The sequence below is a fragment of the Sceloporus occidentalis genome, unplaced genomic scaffold (genome assembly GCF_023333645.1).
Source record: "Sceloporus occidentalis isolate IW3139 unplaced genomic scaffold, rSceOcc1.0.p SCAF_1, whole genome shotgun sequence".
Taxonomy (NCBI): Eukaryota; Metazoa; Chordata; class Lepidosauria; order Squamata; family Phrynosomatidae; genus Sceloporus; species Sceloporus occidentalis.
Window position 1 is genome coordinate 305,529,202 of NW_028316981.1, and position 20,977 is coordinate 305,550,178.

Here is a 20,977-nt window from a genome sequence, read left to right on the forward strand (position 1 = left end):
CCAGTAGCTAAGAGATCAAGAGCAGCATGTACTCTCCCTAAAGTGAAATACATGCTTGCAAAAAGCAACTACCATCTGAACAAAATTAAATTGTCACCTTCATTGCAGTGGTGAAAGAGACATGAGAGTGTATAAGCATCACGTGGATAGAGATTTTAAATGCAGGGACATTTAACATTTATCAGGCAGTTAGGGTTACATTCACTCTGTTTGGATACACCTAGAGTTGTACCCATTATTAATTATCTCATACACAGATAATCCACTCCTCTGCTGGCTCTTAACTCAGACCATAGACCACAATACTGCCATTGTTCCTTTGTGGCTCTACAGTCAAGGGCACTCCACAGCTCCAGTACCTAGAAAATAGCATCTTCACTTAGAACAAGCAGCAAAACCAGGCAGAAATCACATATGGTCCTTATCACCCAAGTGTTCTTGAACCAGGGGCCCATTTAACATGGGGCAGAAATAAGAACTGGTCTCTTAGGCAACTCTGACAGCCATTTGCTCAATCCCTCTGGCTAAAAGCCCAGAAACCACTCAGTGGACAGCAGAATGGCTTCAGCAGAACCTTTTCAGAGTTAGGTTATTTGCAGATGTCCTCATATGTCAATATCAAAAGGCTTGACCAATCACATGCAGTTTGCCACTGGGCAGCTCTCCAACCTGGCACCTTCAAGATGCGTTGGACTACAACTCCTAGCATCCCTTGCCAGCAGAATGGTTTTGGGAAAGTGATGAACTTCAGTTTTCTTTGACAAATGGTTCAGGAGTGCTTTGTTTGTAGGGATGGACATCTGGATCAAGACTATGGAATAGAGTGGGAGGCTTTTATTATTTAAAAATGGCTAATTCTCGTGTTAATCCAAATGGGTGCTAGCAGGAACTTTTCTCTCATGGCAGATACAAGGGGTTTCATTCTTTCAGGGACTTTGATGCAATAAGCAGTCAAAGCACTTACCCTTCATGCCATGCTCTTGGTATGACCTTCCCCAATGCCAACTACTGCTAAAAGAAAAATCAACTGTGGGCTTATTCAGAAAGGAAGATAGTCCCTAGAAGTACTGAGACTTTCCATTTCTTATTCTTTTGATTTTACCTGTATATCCATGGGTTTGCATCCAAACTCTTTCTTGAAATGTATCATGCTACCAACTTTTTTTATTTCAGTTAGTCTCAAAGGTGCTACAAGATCTCTCTACATACTGATTCTACAGACTAACACGGCATTTTGTCAAGATGTAGCAGTTTTCAGTTCAGGCAGTACTGGAGGGACATTCATACAGGCCATCCCCTTCTTCTGGTCATGTAGATACTCCAGGAAATTGTTATTTTTTACTTCTATTAACAAGGCAAAAAGAGATGGTCCTCTTGTTATCTAAGCTGCCTTCATCTTTTGCGAAGCTACAGACTTCATTGTTAGGCACTGAATGCTCTCAGTGTTCTGGACATTGTGGAATTTGGATGTTATTGTAATTTAGCAATATTACACTTTAACAGTATTCTACTAGTGAAGCATTGGGACTTGTGAAGTCGAAGGCATTACTACTAGTGAAGGCATAACTACTAGTGAAGTGTTAGGATTTTTTTTTCTTTGATTGCTAGCATACCTCCTTCCCATGCTTGACATCTGGCCGCTGCCACAATGCAGAATTAATGCAGTTTGACATCGTTTTAACTGTCATTGCTCCATTTTACAGAATCTTTAGTTTGTTGCAGCACTTTTAAAAAAGACTAAATTTGCCACAAAATTACAAACCCCAGAATTCCATAGCACTGCATCATGGCAGTTAAAGTAATGCCAAACTGCATTAATCCTGTAGTGTAGTGTAGATGTAGCTTCAGCTGAATCTACATTCTTTTTCTTTGGAAAAGAGGCACTATGTGAAAAAAAACACTGTTACAAACATTAATACTTGGGGCTTTTGTACACCAGTTACAAATTCTCAATTGAGAAATAACTCTCAAGAGAGGAAATCCTAACCAAATGAACATTAGTATATATTTTTAAACCCTGCCATTTGGAGAGGCTAACTCTTGTGTTGACAAGTCCATACACTACATGTTGAAACAGAGAAGTTCATTTTTTTTTGGTAGGATATGCTTTTAATGCTTCTCTTTCCTACAGTTTAACTTTAATGTGGTTAACAATATTTTCTAATACATCTTCTACAATAAGCTGTCCATGTAATTTTGGAAGTCATATAGGGAAATGCCATTTTAAGGAATTAATTTGTCTATTAAAAATAATCTATGTAAATTCACTCTTACTTGTTTTTGTAGGCAAGAAATCCTAGAGGTTTTTTGCCACTCAAGCTTAGCCCCTGTGGGTATTTTCCACTGTTCCCTAAAGTCAAACAGCAATAAACCCATTAATTTTAACTGAACTTTATAACACACGTTATCAGTGGGCTGATACAATCAGTAGAATTAAACAATGAAAGAATGTGCAGAGCAGGATTAGTGCATTCCCTTTTCCCAATCTAGGGGAGCATCTACACTGTAGAAATGATGCAGTTTGACACCACTTTAACTGCTGTGGCTTCACCCTATAAAACCCTGGGATTTGTGAGGCACCAACACTCTTTTGGCAGAGAAAGCTAAAGTCCTTGTAAAACTACAAACCCAGTATTTTATAGGACAGAGCTACAGCACTCAGAGTGATGTGAAACTGCATTATATCTACAGTGCAGATGAAGCAGCTTTAGCACATGATAAATGCATTGAATATTCAGCCAGTAATGCAAACCACTCTTTTATTTTTACATAGGACCTTATCACCCAAGCTGCATTCTTGCCATCATTGTACTAATTAATAAAAAACTGAAGCAAATCAGTTTAAGGGCAGCCATTCTTGTATGTCTTCGCAACTGTGCAACTGGGGCTGCTTCTGCCATCGCACTCTCTTCCACACTCCACCTTAACCCTGCCTTGTTGCTGTTTTTAAACTTTTTAATGACATTCTGGAGTTCTGCTAATATGATTGAAGTTTTAAGAAAAGAAATCAGAAAATAAACCAGGCTGCTTGGGAACAGCAAGGGGGGAGGAGGATGGGGCGCGGAGGAGGCACTGACACCATGTGACTGCCAGCAGCAATATTTTGCACACAGGTCTAATGGAACTGCAGCACAACTGGGAGCTTATTGATGGATTTCTTCTGTCAATTAAAAGGGACCCTAACCAAACTTTGCAGACACATCAGCTATGGGTTGGAGGTGACGTCATGTAACAAGTATCACCAAAGGCATTATTTTACAACTAGAACTGTGGTTTAAAAGCTGTGTGTGAGACTCTCCTAAGTCACAGACAGGTGAAATACAGAGGTGCATCAAAAGGCATTCATAAAATGAAGTTGTCCTGAATTCCAACAAGAACTGAAGAAGTGAGTGCTCTCATTAATTTGTCAGGCCACCTCAAGATATTTTGTTGCCTGAATCATAGGACTTTATCACACAGGCCCTAGAATGGGCCTGTCGAGTTACAAAAGGGGGCTTGATGGGAATGGGAGGTGGCATAGAACGCTGTTTACCGCACAGGAGAATGCCACCAACACCGTCACAGGACGTTCCCATCACGTTCCAGATGCGTCTCAGAGGGGGGGACTTTCAAGAACGGTTTAGAAGCGTTCTTGAAAATCGCCCCCTCTGGGATGAATCCAGAATGTGATGGGAACGCGATGGGAACTTCCAGTGGCGGCAGCGGTGGTGGCATTCTCCTGTGCGGTAAACAATGTTCTGTGCTGCCTCATGTTCCCATCACGCCCCCTTTTGTATTGCAACAGGCCTGTTCCAGGGCCTGTGTGATAAGTTTAATAGAATCATAGAGTTGGAAGAGACCCCCACGACCATCCAGTCCAACCCCCTGCCATGCAGGTACTCTCACCCCCTACAGATGGCCATTCAGCCTCTGTTTAAAGAACTCCAAAGAAGGAGACTCCACCATTCTCCAAGGGAGTGTCTTTCACTGTTGAACAACTCCTACCTGGCTTCCACTCTACCAAATGCATCTCAGGAAGTAGACTGAAGTCTATGAAAGCTCATGCTGCCAATTTCTTTCTTTCAGTTAGTCTCAAAGGCGCTACAAGATCTCTCTTCATATTAGCTCTTAACTAATGTTGAGATGGAATCTCTTTTCCTGTAGCTTGCATTCATTGTTCTGGGTCCTACTCTCTAGAGCAGAGGAAAATAAGCTTGCTCCATCCTCAATATGACATCCCTTCAACAGGGCTACCATATCTCCTCTTAACCATCTCTCCTCCAGGCTAAACATACCTAGCTCCCTAAATCACTCCTCATAGGACATGGTTTCCAGACCCTTCATCATTTTAGTCACCCTCCTTTGGAATTCTGGGATTTGCAGTTTAGTGAGGAGGATTTAGAATTCTCTACCAGAGAGTTCTACTGCCTCTGCAAACTACAAATCCTAGGATTCCAAAGGCTGCAGCCAGGGCAGTTACAATGGAATCATAATGCTACACCTGTGTAGTGTGAAAGGGTCCCCAGTTAATTTTCTCTGAAACTCACAGTGTAGCAGTCCCTAAACTGGCAACCTCCAAATGTGACCCAGCTCACAGGTGCCTTTTTGTTCCTGCCTATGAATCTATCTGCTCTCCACCTATAGAGGGGTCTGTGATCTTTGTTATTGAACAGAAGCAAGGGTAGGTTTTACAATAATAAAAAAAAACCTGCCTTGCCTTTTCAAAAGGGAGGATCATTTTTATTGCTTTTGCTTTATTTTCCTACCTATTCCCAGCAAGTGCAGGAAACCTGAGAGGATAACTTGATGAGCCTATTTTAACAGACACCAGACAATAGGATAGTAAAACAAAATGCAAACTACATGACTCTGTGATTACCATCCTTTCTCTTCCCTTCTCATTTTTGGAAAAAAATAATCTTTACCTGATGATGAAGACTTGTGGTTTCAAAAGCTTGCGCAGAGATTTTTGTGCTTTTTTGGTCTGCTTGATAAGCACACTACTACACTAAGAAGGTTATCGCATCAGTGCCTGAAACATTTCTATTCTGTTCCGAAAACGTTTCAAGATGTAACGTTATGGGAACGGATATTATCGCATTCGAAAATGTAAAGCGTTCCGAGAACGTAACGGGAACACAATTTACCGCATTTGTCCTTATAGGAAGTGTGATAAGTATGAGAACGTTTCAATATTTGCACATGCGTATTTGTAACAGTGTATTCTTGTTCATGAGTACCACATACACAGAACAAAAGGCTTTTACAGGGAGATATTTGTGCAAACACAACCTAATCTTTTTATATACAAGATACATATAGACACACACACACACACACACACACACATGTATACACACATATAGTCCGCAATCTATATATACAAAAATTTATATATATATATATATATATATATATATAAAATATGCATATATATGTATATATTGTGTGTAATATATTTATATTATATATAATATATATTTTGTATATATTACATATTTAAAATATGTATATTGTATATATATTGTATGTATACTTTTAGACACACACACACACACACACACATATATATATAAATGTTATACATATACATAAACATAGGGTTGCCATCCCTGGGGACCTCCAAACTAGGAAAAATGTAGGACAATGTTTTAAAATGTAGGACTTTTTTTAAAAAAAAATTTCCTGGCCAGGAAATTTTAAAAAGAAGGTCCTACATTTTTAAACCTTGTCCAGGGCCCGGCTAGAGCTGGGGAGACAGCCTCTCTCAAGTCCCAGCCAGGCTTTGGAGGACTCTGCAGTCGAGGAGCCCCATCCAGGGCCAGGCTAGAGCTGGGGAGACAGCCTCTCTCAAGCTCCAGCCAGGCTTTGGAGGACTCTGCAGTCGAGGAGCCCCATCCAGGGCCAGGCTAGAGCTTGGGAAACAGAATGCAGGGAGGGAAGTCCTTTCAGCCAATCACAACAAGGCAGAACATGGGAATGGAAGTAAGAACGGATTACATTACCGCTCTGACATTTCTTGGACCGTTTTAAAAACTTTTCCACAAGCTTGGATCACTTTCTCATCCGTTCCCTCCGAGGAACACATATGGAACACTTTGAGGGGTATGTAGAACGCGATGGGAACCCGATGGGGACAAAAACGTGCGGTAAAGTTGAAAGTGTTCCGTTCCAATCGGGTTCCAAAAATGTTCTCGGAACGCGATGCGATAAACTCCTAAGAATTATGCACTAAAACTAGCTATAAAAATTCTCAATACACAATTACAGCACTTTGATACTATTTCAACTGCTATGACTCTAGGCCAGGGGTTCCCAACCTGGGGGTCATGACCCCTTTGGGGGTCACACAACCCTTTCTGGGGGGTCGCCAGGTTGGGAATTCCCCCCGCCTCCCGCCTCCCCTTCTCCCCGTGGGTGCCGGCGCTGGAGCAGGCATCGCACGGGGAAAAGGGGAAGGGGGCGGGGCTCCCTCCTTTCCCTTCTCCCTGCGAGTGCCCGCGCTGGCACAGGCATGTGCAAGGAGGAAGGGAATGGAGGCGGGGCCGCCTCCTCCTCTCCCTTCCTTCCCACGGGTGCAGGCAGGACTACATCCTATGGAATCCTGGGATTTGTAGTTTGCAGAAGCAGAAGAACTTTCTGGCAAAGAATTTTAAAGACCCCCACCAAACTACAGATCCCAGAATTATATACCTAGAGCAGCAGTTCCCAACTTTTGTTGGGCCATGACCCCCTGTGGGGACGAAAGTCCCGCCCGCGGCGTCCCTGATCGGTTGGGAGACTGGGAAGGGGCGGGACTTTCGGCCGCCTACAAGCCCCAGCGGGACGGGCGGGCCGCCTCCTCCTCTTCTCCCTGGGGCTTCCAGGCAACCGTGGGGAGAAGGGGATGGGACTGCAAGCCCCAGCGGGCTTTGTGACCGGAAGTCCCTCTCCTTTTTCCTCGGCTGCCTCCCTAATTGGTTGGGAGGCTGGGAAGGGGCGGGACTTCTGGCCGCAAAGCCCGCTGGGGCTTGTAGGCGGCCGAAAGTCCCGACCCTTCCCGGTCTCCCAACCGATCAGGGAGGCCACGGGCGGGACTTTCCTCCCCAAAGGGGGTCGCAGCCCAACAAAGGTTGGGAACCGCTGCTCCAGGCTATATAATTCTGGGATCTGGTGGGGGTCTTTAAAATTCTTTGCCAGAAAGTTCTTCTGCTTCTGCAAACTACAAATCCCAGGATTCCATAGGATGTGGTCATGGCAATTAAAGTAGTATTAAAGTGCTATAACTATGTAGTGTGCACATGTGTGTGGGGAATAAACATTATGCTAGACCAGAGGTTAGGAACTTTTTTTGGCCCAGTATCACATTCCCATGTGGGAAGCCTCCCTTCCAGCAGTGAATAATTCAAAGTAGTAATTCATACACACCTTTGGAAATGTTCCCGGCACACATAAGAAATGCACAGTGTACAAAAGCCAGAGATGAATTCTGTTCCAAAACTTGCAAAGGGGACTGTTTAGTTTGTATGTAGAGTTATTTGAAGGTTAAGTGTCCTGTTATGTCTGATCAGGAATGAGAGAGAACTAACTGAAAAAACACTAGTGTTGGGCAAGGATTGTAGAAACCATGTATGGCATGAAGAAAGATACCCGAGTAGTATCTCTTCCCACCCATCCCATAGTAACATTAGAACCCAGGACCATCCTATCAAATACATGCTGGGTTGAGAAAAGGAAATACTTGGTATCTGCTGGGGTTTGCTTTCAGGACCTCTTGTGGATACCAAAATCTGTGACTTCTCAAATCCCATTAAATACAGTGATCAAGCTTTGCTTTTCAAAATTTATATTTTTTATAAATATTTTCAAACTGTGGATGCTTGAATCTGTGGATAAAAAAATCTGTCGCTATAGAGGTCTGACTGCATGTACATTATGTATAGGGTTGCCATAACCCGCCTGCAGGCGGGACAATCCCGGTTTTGGTGGAACCGGCCCGGGCCCGGTCCGGTTCTGCCAATTCACGGCTTGGGCCCCGGATTTGTCCTTTGATGCGGGCCGGGCAGCGCTCCTCCTCTTCCTCCTCCGCCTCCGCACACTCCTGCAGCAGCCACCCACCTCCTCCTCACCCACCTCCTTGTGTTTTGTGTGGACGTGCGGCTGCACAGCCTGCCCTCTTCCTCCTCCTCCTTTTTTCTTTGCGCGCACGGTGCACAGCCCACCTACCTCCTCTTCCTCTTCCTTCACGCGGCTGTGGCCAGCACCAGCTTGCGCTTGCCCTGCTTGCGTGTGTGCAAGGCCATATAGGGAGCGCTCGTCCCCTTCAGACTGGCTGGCCAATGGCAGAAGGGCGGGGGCGGGGCTGTTTCCAGCCCCAGCTAGGGGGAGGGAAAAGCGCCCTTTCTTGGTGCATGGTGCCGAGGAGGAGGAGGAAAGAGGAAGAAGAGGAGGAGGAAGAAGAGGAGGAGGAGGATAAGGAAGAGGAGGAGGAGGAAAAAGTAAGAGTAAGAGGAGGAGGAGGAGGAGGAGGAGGGTGCCTAAGAAACATGCATTTATATTAACATTTTTAAAAAATCATCAAATTTTTTCGCATGTCCTACATTTGGGGAAAAGTGTCCTACATTTTAAAATGTTGTCCTACATTTGTCCCGGTTTGGCGGTCCTGACTTATGGCAACCCTAATTATGTAATTTATGAATGTGGACAATCTGTTAATTTTACAGAGCAATACATGGCTAGGTTAACTGGAATCAATCATTTCCTTTGGCATTTAGGTAGAATACAAACTTGTTAATAGCTCCTTTCCTCACTGTCAGCCTTCATGTCATGAATGTCAACTATCCTTTATAGCAGGTAAAACTATCTCTCACTGTAACTGGAGGAGAGAGGGGTAGAAGATGAAGAGGTTCAGTTTTCACAAATACATCCTTTATTTCTTGGCTGCTTTGTATGTGACAGTGAGCGGGGAGAAGGAATATAACCCTTAGTTTTGTTGTGGTTGCTGTGTGCCTTCAAGTTGTTTCTAGCTTATGGCAACCCTACGGCAACCCTAGCAAAGGGTTTTCTTGGCAAGAGCTGTTCAGAGGTTTGCATTGCCTGCCCCTGAGGTTGAGAGTGTGTGACTTGCCCAAGGTCACCCAGTGGGTTTCATGACCAAGTGGGATTTCGAACCTTGGTCTCCAGAGTCGTAGCCCAACACCATGATGCCATGCTGCCTCATAAACCTCTGAAAATATCTCCCACCTAATAATGTGCATTGGAGCTTTTTCTGGTAAGCCTATTTGTTGTGAGTGAAAAACAGGACAGAAAAACTATGGCTCCATCTACACTGCAGAATTAATGTGGTTTGATACCACTTTAACTGTCACGGCTCAGCACTTTGGAGTTCTGGGATTTCTAGTTTTGTGAGAGCTGTTGCCTTCTCTAGCAGAGCACTCTGGTGCCACAGCAAACTACAAATCCCAGTATTCTGTAGGATGGAGCCATGACAGTTAAAGTGGCATCAAATTGCATTAATTCTACAGTGTGGCTACAGCCAAAAGGTGAAGATACTAGAACCCTCCAGGCTTGTAAGGCTGCTGCAGGCAGAGAGCAATATGCAGAACTGCAAGGTTTGGCAGGTGCAGAAAGTCTGAAAATAAGTATGGAAGAGTTATTTAAACATTGCTGGTCCTCTAGATCAGAATGTTTTAAGCCATCTGATGTGAGACCTAAGGTGTTTTACACCAATATGTTGGAGACCAGCACCATATTGGAGAGCCAATGTGGTGTCGTGGTTTGAGCACTGGAGACCAGGGATCGAATCCCCACTTGGGCATGAAACCCACTGGGTGACATAGTTTTTTGTGGATTTGGGGGCTATGAAGCCATGTTCTGGAAGAGTTTATTCTGATGTTTCATCAGCAGCTACAATGAAAATGCCAGCTACAGCTGCTGGTGAAATGTCAGGAATAAATATTTCTCTAACATGGCCTCATAACCCAAAAAACTATGGATGCTGGCTGTGAAAGCCTTCGACTTCCCACTAGGTGACCTTGGGCAAGTCACACTCTCTCAGCCTCAGATGATGGCAATGGCGAGCCCCATCTGAAAAATCTTGCCAAGGAAACACCATGATAGGATCACCTTAGGGTTGCCATAAGTTGGAAATGACTTGAAGGTACACAACAACAACAACAAAGCACCACATCTGTGCTATTGGTTACAATTGTTTCTTTTTCTCTTGTAAACCTGATGTGGATCAACAGCCTACAGCCCATGGACTGGCACTGGCCCACTTCTGAGTGCCATTGGCCTCACTCCTGGCCATGCAGGCTGGGGCTAGGATTGCCAAGTGAAATAAGGGATAGGGAACCTGTACCTTTAACCCGTTGTGTAGAAGAAGGAATTGCAACAGATGCTGCTTGTCATACAACCTATTGAAACCCCCTCTTCTGCACAACCATTAAAAGTACAGGATTTGGTCCCTTGTTTCACCTGGCAGTCTCAGTTGGTGCTGATGAGAGTTGGAGCCTTCTCTTAGTTTTTTGTTGAACACCCCATGCCCCCCCCCCCCCCCCGGTCCCTGTATTTAAGGGACAAGAGCATCTGTATCTGTTCATCTCCATTCGATGATGTATTTATGGCAGGAATGAGAACTGTGCAGCCCTCCAGAAGTTGTTAGATTGCAACTCCCAGCAGCCCTAACCAGCACAGCCATGTATGGGAGGACCTGAAGGGTCAAACCTTTCCAACCCCTGCTTTACAAACAAGAAAGCATCAACAGAATATTCAAACTTCAATTCTGTGTGTATGTCTGTGTGTGTGAGACAGAGTGACTGCTGTAAAGGAGGCACATGTGGGTTGCCCTTGACTTAGGGATGCCATATCCCGGTGGCTCCCGGGACAGTCCCATTTTTGGAGGAACCGGGCCCATCCCATCCCGGTTCCCTTCAAATCCTGCTCATGCGGCCATTGCCACAGCCACTAATGCAGCTGGCCGGCCACCCTCCTCCTCCTCCTCCTCCTCCTCCTCCTCCTCCTTCTGTGCAGCTGCTGCACCACCCGCAGCACTTGCCCGGGCTGTGGCCGGCAGCAGCGCGCGCTCACCCCTCTTGCACGCCTGCGCGCAGGGCTTAAAGAGGAGTGCTCGTCCCCTAAGCTGTCTGGCCAATGGCAGAAGAGCGGCGGCTGGCCTGTTTCCAGCCCCAGTCTGCCATTGGCCAGTGTCAGGTTGGAGACAGAGCTTTGGAGGAGGAGGAGGAGGACTAGAAGGAGGAGGAAGAGGCAAAGGAGGAGGAGAACCGAGGAGGATAGGCCTCTGGCCCGGGGGAGGGAAAAGCGCCATTTCCTGGCGCCAAATGGAACCAATGAGGAGGAGGAGGAGGAGGCAGGGAGGTGAGTGGCCATTTCAGGTCTGCCTTGGTTTTATTTATTTATTTATGGTATTTATACCCCATCCTTCAGCCAAAAAGGCTATCAGAGTGGCTAATAGTCTCAATCCATATTTATATTATTAAAATATACAAGTCTGCATTGGTTTTTTATTTTATTAATTTTTATTATTAAAAATATACAAGTCTGCCTTGGTTTTTTATTTTATTAATTTTAATTATTAAAAATATACAAGTCTACCTTGGTTTTTTATATTATTAATTTTTATTTTTAAAAATATACAAGTCTGTCTTGTTTTGACAATGATGGTGGTGGTGATGATGATGGTGATATTGATATCAGTCAGCTTCTGCACCATGCGCCCACTGTTTCTGAAGCCGAGAGACTGTGACTTTCCAAAGTGCGTTTTCTGTGTCTTGTTTGTGCTTTTAATGCTAACAAGTCTGCTTTGTTTTGACAAGGATGATGGTGGTGATGATGATGGTGATATTGATATCAGTCTACCTTGGTAGACAGCACGCGCCCACTGTTTCTGAAGCCGAGAGAGAGTGACTTTCCCAAGTGTGTTTTTTGTGTATTTTTGTGCTTTTTGTGTGTGTTTTGGAATGGGGGGGGGGGGGTTTGGCCAGAAAGGGAAGTACATTTCTGCCATCTGTCTAGGAATAATGCCAAAATGTCCTCCATTTTGAGCATGCCTAAGAAACATGCGTTTATATTAATGTTTTTTAAGTTATTAATTTTTCCCACGTGTCCTCCATTTTAAAAATATGTCCTACATTTGAGCCTAAATTTTGTCCTACATTTTTTTACATTTGTCCCGGTTTGGAGGTTGACAGTTATGGCAACCCTACCTTGACTGTACAGATGTGCCTGAAGCAAAACCAAAAAAAGGAAGCAAAACTATGCAGTCACTGCACCTGCTTCTCTTTTTTCATATTTTTTTAAACCATAGCAATTAAAAAAAAATAACCAAAAAACTGTGGGTGCAGAGAACCACATCTATGCTGCTGGTAGAATCTCAGAGGATTTGGAAAATGAAAGTAGCTCGACTCACTTGCAAATAGTCCAGGAAGCTGAATTTCTGATATGCTTCCCCTATTTACCCACCCACCCATCCGTGACTGTCAAGTAATGCTCCCCATCTGGTGCCATCACTTTTATGTAGCTGTTGTACCAGGCATAGTAGATTTAAAATGTAAAAAATAGATACAATGGGCCCTTGGTATCTGCTGGGGTTTGGCTTGAGAACTCCCCCCCCCCCCCCGTGAATACCAAAATCTGTGGATGCCCAAGTCCCATTACATATGATGGCATGGTAAAATGGTGTCCCTTATATAAAAAGGCATATATATATATATATATATATATATAGGAATATTTTCAACCCATTGTTGAATCCGTGGATAAAAAATCCATAGATACAGAGGACTGAATGTACATTGCCAAGGCTTTCTTCACACATTACTGGAGATACACAGAGGCCGCTGGCTATGTTATCTCCCTGTAACTCAGTAATCCTTATACAACTCTCTTTGCAGATGTGTTGTGCATATCACAAGCATCATGCAGGATTTTAGGAGTTGTAATCCAAAAACAATTTCCCCAAGCTCCCAGGGTAGGATGCATGCAAAGGTGTTGCCTGACATAGCCTGATGCCACCAGGGACGTAGCCAAGGGGGGGGGGTTCTTGGGGTCCGGACCCCCCCTTCCATTAGAAAAATGAATGGTGTGTGCTGCTGCGCAGCCACACTCAAGCCCCATTATAATGGTGGCACTTAGACTGGACACCCCTCTTCCTAAAACCCTAGCTACGTCCCTGATGCCACACTGCAGAATTAATCCAGTTTGACCTTTACCTGTCATGGCTTCATCATGTGGACTCCTGGGATTTGTAGCTTGTTGTGACACCAGAGCCCTCTGAGAGAGAAAGCCAATCTTTATTCTTGGTTCACCACTTAGCTTTGGCTTTTTTAACAATGTACAGAAAATCTTTTATAAAGAACGAATAAAAACTCCCACCTCTGGTCATAACTGTGTATTTTAGATGATGATTTTATTGCTTGAATTGTATTTTTAAATGATGTTATTGTTTTATTGTAAACATTTTAGATGTTATTATTGTATTATGGTTGTAATCCCTCCTCGATCCACTGGGAGAGGCGGGAAATACAAATAAAGTTTATTATATTTATTATCATTATTATTATTGTGTGTGTCTATGTGCCTTCAGAGAGCCAGCGTGGGGTACTGGTTTGAACACTGGCCTATGACTCTGGACACCAGGGTTTGAATCCTGAAACCCACTGGGTGATCTTCAGCAAGTCACACTCTCTCAGCCTCAGAGGATGGCAATGGCAAACCCCCTGCAAAGAAATGTGCCAAGAATACTCTGTAATAGGTTCTCCTTAGGGTCTCCATAAGTCGGAAATCATTTGAAGGCACACAAGCACAACAACAAATAAGCCTTCATTCATGTCATCTGTCAACTGATGGTGACTCCCTGAATTTCATAGGGTTTTCTTAGGTCAAACATTTATTTGGCAAGAGAAGCTCAGAAGACAAGACACAGTAAAATTATACAAGAAAATATTTTGCAGAAAATGTCCCTATGTGTGGGTGTTGACATCAAAAATTTTTTCCCCGAGTGTGGATCTTCACATAATTAAAACAGAACCATTCTGTTCCAGACATGGGGGAACTCCAAGTATGCAAAAGGATTTGCCAACCCTCACCTCCCAAAATAGCAGAAAAAGTGTGTTGGGATGGAGCATGCTCAGTTGCAAAGGGATGCTGATAAATCTATGGGAGGGGATGGGAAACTATCAAAGCTGGAATGAAATACCACGAAACAGGGCATGGTTGTTTTACTGGTTGGTTGTGTGGATGGAACTCTGAACTAGAGCATTCTATGTTGCAATATTTTGTTGCAGATCCTGTCTGTGTCATGCATCATAAATAGATCCATGTCTATCTATGCTGCACATCAACCTTCTTTGGTCTAGTACCTTCCAGAACAGCCAGTGTTCAAGAATGCTGGGAGCTGTAGTCTAAAACATATGGACATCGAAGACTGATGGAGACTGAAATGTATATTTCAGAGGATTTTAACTATGAGCAGAAAAAAAGTATGATTATAAATGAAGCTATCAGTAACTGAATAGGGGAGAAAGGGAAAGAAAATAGCTTTTGCACAGTGAGGCTAAAAAATATAGAACACCAAGGACTATTTGAGTGACTGTCATTATGCATAGTTGGAAAAAGTTCTGTTTTGCCATTACAACTTGCAGAATAGTCCAGTCAACATGACTAGGGAGATTGTGGGCGATGGATAGCAAAAAAGTCAATAGTCAAAAATCTACTTGTTATAATTTGCATGTTACCCAAAAAAAGTCAAAGTCCAGAGTTACCATTTTGGACTAAAACTCCCAGGATTTCTCCAGCCAGCTGGTTGGGGGATCTGGGAGCTGTATCCCAAAATATATTGCACACACACACACAGACATGGAAGTGCTGCGATTATTAGATTATTATACCTGTCTTCCTTGATGGTCCTAACCTAAAGGAGAATTATTGTGCTGGTTGTTTGCTTAAAATATTTGAAGTGTGTTTCTCAACAAACAGCATTCGTCATTTTCTAACTTTCCAGTCATACGGAGTGTTGAGTTCCATTAAATCTCTGAGAAGGGCTAATTTGTTGGGTTAAAAAGAACATTTGAGCCCTGTTAGCTTACATCCAAAAACCTATCCAGTCCACCTTAGTTGACCAAAAAGTTGTCCCTAGGAAACCAACAAGCTTGCCTGCAGTGGGAGGGAGTACAGTTGTCCCTCTGTATCCATAGATTTGTTTTATCCACGGCTTGAAAATATTTAAAAATAATATAAATTCCAAAAGCAAACCTTGATTTTGCCATTTTCTATAAGGGACATTTCGCTATGCCATTATATTTAGCAGGAATTGAGCATCCATGGATTTTTGTATCCATGGTGGGTCCTGCAACCAAACCCCAGTGGATAGCAAGGGACCACTATATTTGTGTCTTTATGAAGGCACTACATCCCAAAATATGGGATTTCTTGGCATTTAATTCAGGCTAGATAAAAGGGAAAAATTCCCAACCCTCAAAAGAGGTAACATCCTTTATAATTAGGGTTGCCATTCCTCAAAACCTCCAAACCAGGAAAAATGTAGGACACAATTTTCAAATGTAGGACACATTTTTGTGTGTCCTACATTTGAATAGGAGCCTCGCTGAGGGGACGCTTTCCCTCCCGGCCTGGACTCCGGGCCTCGCTGCGACGGCGGCGGGGGCGGAGCCCAAGCGAAGAGGGAATCCTCCCCTCAGCCCGGGGGCGGGGACAATCCTGGGGGCGGGGGCAAACCGGGAAGGGACCGTGCCGACCCGCCCCAAACCGGGAAAGTCCCGCCCTCAAGCGGGATATGGCAAGCCTATTTATAATAAGGGAAACTAGCCAGTCCTGCAGCAGATCTAGTGTGGTATAGTGGTTTGAACTTGGATTCTGGAGATCAGGATTCAACTCCCCAATTGGTCATGGAAATCCACTGGGTGACCTTGCGTGAGTCACACTCTCTCACCTCCCAAAAAACCTACCTTAATCTGAAACAACTTGAAGGCACCCAACAACAAAACAGTCCTACAAGGGACAAACTTGTTGATTCTTAAATAAAGGACTTCCCTTATAGTTAGGGATATCTGGCAACCTAAGTGGGACAAAAGGGGCAATAAGTGATAAAGGAAGGTGACTCAGCAGCAACTGAACTCCTCCAGAGCTTGGAAATGTCATTTTTTTCAACTACATCTCCTAGCATCCCCGAGCCAACTAAATAGGGCTGACTTTCAAATGAGTGGAGGATTGTAGCTGGATTTCTGAGGGCCAGGCAACTATACAGTGCACAGGAGCAAGGGCTCATAGTAAAATATGGCATAGTAAATGGTGCCAATGCGGCACAGTAGTTTTGTACATTGGATTACGACTCTGGAGACCAGGGTTCAAATCCCCACTTGGCCATGAAACTCACTGGGTGACCTGAGGCAAGTCACACTCTCTCAGCCTCAGGGGAAGGCAATGGCACACCTTCACTTGCCAAGACAAATCCGTGATAGGGTTGCCATGAATTGGAAACAACTTGAAGACACACAACAGCAACAGCAGCAGAACAGAAAGTCTGTATAGAAAGATCACAGCTGATAAGATTTAGCAGTTTGCCATTCCAAAAAACAAAAACACCACACACAGAGAGAAACAGTTTCTAAAGGAATAAGTTCTCTTTAGTCCCCAAAAGCTTCCTCCGAACTGCACTTACCAAACTATGTAAATTCAAATTATCTAGCCACCTGTTGTGGATTATGGCACTCCACAGACAGATCTGTGAGAGTTTGTTTGGATTACAACTCTGCAACTCTCTCCCCCATCCAACATGGAAAACACTAACATGCTTTCTGTTTTCTTGGAGGGGGGCTGGGAGTTTTAGCTCAAATAACTTTTGCATGGCATTGGGGTTTGAGTCTTGGTCTACGATTTTGAAGACCAGTGTTCGAATCCTGGCTCCATCGTGAAACTCACTGGGTGACCTTGGGTAAGTCACACTCATCCTCTGAAGAAGGCAAAACCAATCCTCCCCCTCTGGACAAATCTTGCCATGAACCCCATAGGGTTTCCATGACTTGAAGGAACACAACATGATGACAACAGCAGCTCTTTCTAGCCTCTCAAAGCTTCCTCTCAGCTATACTTGCACTGGGCCAAAACTATGTAAATCCAAATTTCTACCCACCTGTTGTGGATTATGGCAACCCACCGACAAAGTCTGGCTATGAGAGTTTTTTGGACTTGTTGTTGTGGTGTGCCTTCAAGTCATTTCCAGCTTATGGCAACCCTATCATGGGGTATTCTTGGCAAGTTTCTTCAGAGGGTGTTTGCCATTGCCATCCTCTGAGGCTGAGAGAGTGTGACTTGTCCAAGGTCACACGATGGGTTTACATTTTTTTGGATTCTAACTCTCCAAATCCCCCATCCAGCATTAATACCACTTAACTGGGGGTCTTGGGAGTTTTAGTTCAAGTGACTTTACTGAGCTCAATGCATCTGAGGAAGTAGACTGAAATCTACAAAAACTCATGCTGCTAACTTCTTTCAGTTCGTGCTACAAGATCTCTCTGCATATTGATCTTGCAGACTAACATGGCTATGTCTTTGCATTTCCTGAGCTCCATTGACAGCAAAGTCATAGAATCATAGGAGTTTATCACACGAAGGAGATTGGACGTTTATCCTGTGAATATCCCAGCAAAATCACGTTAATTACATGAAATACTTTCACACGACATCCCACAAAATCCACCATTAAAGTGGTCACAAAGAAGCATTAACGCATATGTTTTTACTTTGGGGATTTCAGCGACAATGCAGTTCTGATATCACTTTATTTGCACAATTGCATGTGATAATCATCCACATGATTACTCGCCATTTTCGCTTTATTTGCGGGATGCTTTAAATGCGCTTTAATCTCTCTCTAATGCCAAAACTAATCCTAATGTGACAAACTCCAGAGAGTTGGAAGAGACCACAAGGGCCATCCAGTCAAAAAACCCTGCCATGCAGGAACCCACAAGCAACGCACCCCTTTACTTTTCTAGTAAGAAAAAAGTTCCTTTTACTTACCCAAAAGATGAGGCTAATTAATAGTAACACAGTTTTCGAAGCAATCACTCCAAAGTCCATCCTGCCTCTCTGTATACTCTGGTGTATAAATTAAGTTGGAGAGGGTGGGAAAATAAAAAGATTTATAGGTGATGCCCACCAAAAAAAGCAAAAGGACCAATGCAGGGCAGCTGTGTGTTCACTTTTTTGGCTTTCTCACTCCACTGGGACTCTTAGCAGAGCTTTCCCAGCTACGATCGCATGATCCACTCCTAGTCACATGCTCCCTTATGTACAGTGCAAAACAACACTCATTGCAGCCTCTTATTGCTCTCCAAAACCTCATCATTTATTGTGACTAATACGGCTACCGTAAACCTTCTGGAAGGGCTGCCTAGGCAAAAGGGAAGTGCCATATCATTCCTAATAGCAGCTCCAAACTGATGAGATTTTGAAGGCTGGCTCTTGCAGCATGCTGACTAGGACATTCTGGAAACTGTAGTCGAGAAAATAATTTTCCCTTCCTTCTGAACACTGTTCTCATCTATCTTTAGGAGAAAGAAACTGACTCAGGGACAGAGACAAACAAGGGAATCAGTACATGGATCAGCTCAAAATAAACAGGTGGACTTAGTGTTTAATTTCTCTAGTTATCAATTGAGTGCAGAGGAGAGATCACTGTTGAATTGGGTAGAATTCAAAGATATAGGACCTTATCGCACACACATTCTAGGGACGGAAGGAGGACGCTTGTGTGCGCGTGCGTGCTGCAGAAAACAAAGTTTATCGTACACGAATACGTCCTCCAAAAGGCCCTGTTCCATCCCCCGGCGCGCACCCGTTCGCGTCCAGTCCTGACAGGCATGATTTTTGCCTGACGGATTACCTTATGTCAACAAAAAATCATGCCCATCAGGACTGGACGCGAATGGGTGCGCGCCGGGGGACGGAACAGGGGCCTCTTGGAGGACGTATTCGTGTGTGATAAACTCCGTTTTCTGCAGCACACGCACACACACGAGCGTCCTCCTTCCGTCCCCAGAATGTTTAAAATTGTGTGTGCGATAAGGTCCATAGTCGTGTTAGTCAGTAGAATCAGTAGGTAAAGAGATCTTGTAGCAGCTTTGAGATTAACTGAAAGAAAGAAGTTGACAGCATGAGCTCTTGTAGATTTAATGTTAAGGAAAATGCAACATGGGATATACAGTGATAGAAATAAAACATGTATGTGAGAGTCACTATGACTAGGCAAAAGCAATTAAGAAGCCACACAGGTGTAAAAGATAATGTAATTTAGCAGTCCTAAATGCCAAGGACAGAAATGTAGAGTGTATAATTGAAAACACCTGAGAATCATTAAGTGGACAAGGTGAAATGATGAAATCATTAATTATGGGTTGAACTATGAGAACCAATCAAAATGGATGTACACGCCCACTGGGTGGAAACTGACTAAGTGGGTGGTGTTTTACAATGGCTATAATAATTGCTATGATTGCCAATGTATTTTGTGGGTAGTTGTTGGATAGTTGTGGAGTTTTGTGAGTAGTTTGAAGATTGTAGAGATTGTAATTTGTGAGGGCATTAGTATTTGTATATAGTAGAATAAAGTAGATCTTTTATATAAGACTACTGAGTTGTCTGGTGTCTTGAGTGAAGATACAAGAGCCAGCAGGATCCTGGAGAAGTGTGAAGACTTCTGTGGAAGCAAGAGTGAGAAGGCTTGGAGAGTTTGTCAGGGTCTTCAGCCTATTCTCTGAAACTCTGCTGCTTTAGAGCAAAGCTTTAACCACTGGCCAAAACTGGTCAGCGCTGGTGCGTAACAAGGTGGTGAGTTAGAGCCAGAGGTGAAGAGCTACAACTCCCATCATCCCTGACATTTAAATCTACTTCCAAAAGCACCTGAGAAAGTAGACTTCAGTCTACGAAAGCTCAAGCTTCCAACTTCTTGTTGTTGAATTTGGGTTTATTGTTTGTGCCTACCCCAAGATATACAATGACCGTTTTTTGTTTTTCGGGCTATTTGGCCATATGCTAGAAGAGTTTATTCCTAACGTTTCGCCAGCATCTGTGGCTGGCATCTTCAGATGCTGGCAAAACGTCAGGAATAAACTTTTCTAGAACATGGCCACATAGCCTGAAAAACTCACAAAAAACTTTGGATGCTGGCTGTGAAAGCTTTTGGCTTCACATTATACAGTGATCCCTCTACATTTGCTGGGATTATGGGCAAAGGACCCCTGTGCATGTGGAAAAACTGAAAATACAAAGAAAAAACAACAACAACCCACTAAACGCCTCTCTAGAAATCTCCAGGTCCTGTAGCACATCTGCCAGAAGTTGATCATAGAATAATACTGGAGGACCCACAAATGCCTAGAGAAGTGTTTTCTCTAGGAACTTCTAGGTTCTCCAGCACAACTCTATAGTCAACTTCTGGCAGAGTTGCGCCAGAGGACTTTGAGATTCCCAGACTGAACGTATTACTCAAAACTGCAAATAATCAAATCCACAAAAGGCAAAGCTGCAAATGTGGAGGGACAACTGTAATGTGGTTGTTGTTTTTATCCTGAACGCTGTTCTCATCTATCTTAAATGGAAAGAAACTGAATCAGGACACAGAAGCAGATGAGGTTATCAATAAATGGATCAGCTCAAAATAAACAGGCAGACTTAGTACAGCAGGTAATTTATCTAGTTATCAATTGAGTGCAGCAGAGAGATCATTGATGAATTTGGGTTTATCATTTGTGCCTAGCCCAAAATATACAGTAATTCATTCCGGACACGAGTGGAATATATGGAGATATTCACAGGCAAAACTCCTGATAAACTCCTTCATGTGATAAACTTCTAGGATTCTATCTAACCAATTTTTCACTTTAACCACTATGCAAAGACACAGCCATGTTAGTCTGTGAAGGCCTTTGAGACTCACTGAAAGAGAGAAGCTGGTAGCATGAGCTTTCTTTGTTTTATATAT

At 43.6% G+C, this 20,977-nt stretch overlaps 1 protein-coding gene across 1 annotated transcript in view; it reads right to left on the reverse strand.

Annotated features, from left to right (window-relative positions):
• LOC149324187 (tetraspanin-36-like) overlaps positions 1-18,256 on the reverse strand; it is a 35,798-nt gene extending 17,542 nt beyond the window's left edge. The window contains exon 1 of the mRNA XM_089497409.1: positions 18,016-18,256. Within this exon, the coding sequence (XP_089353535.1) occupies positions 18,016-18,075 (60 nt within the window). The 5' untranslated portion in view covers positions 18,076-18,256. The remainder of the gene's footprint in view (positions 1-18,015) is intronic.
• Positions 18,257-20,977: the final 2,721 nt, after the last annotated feature.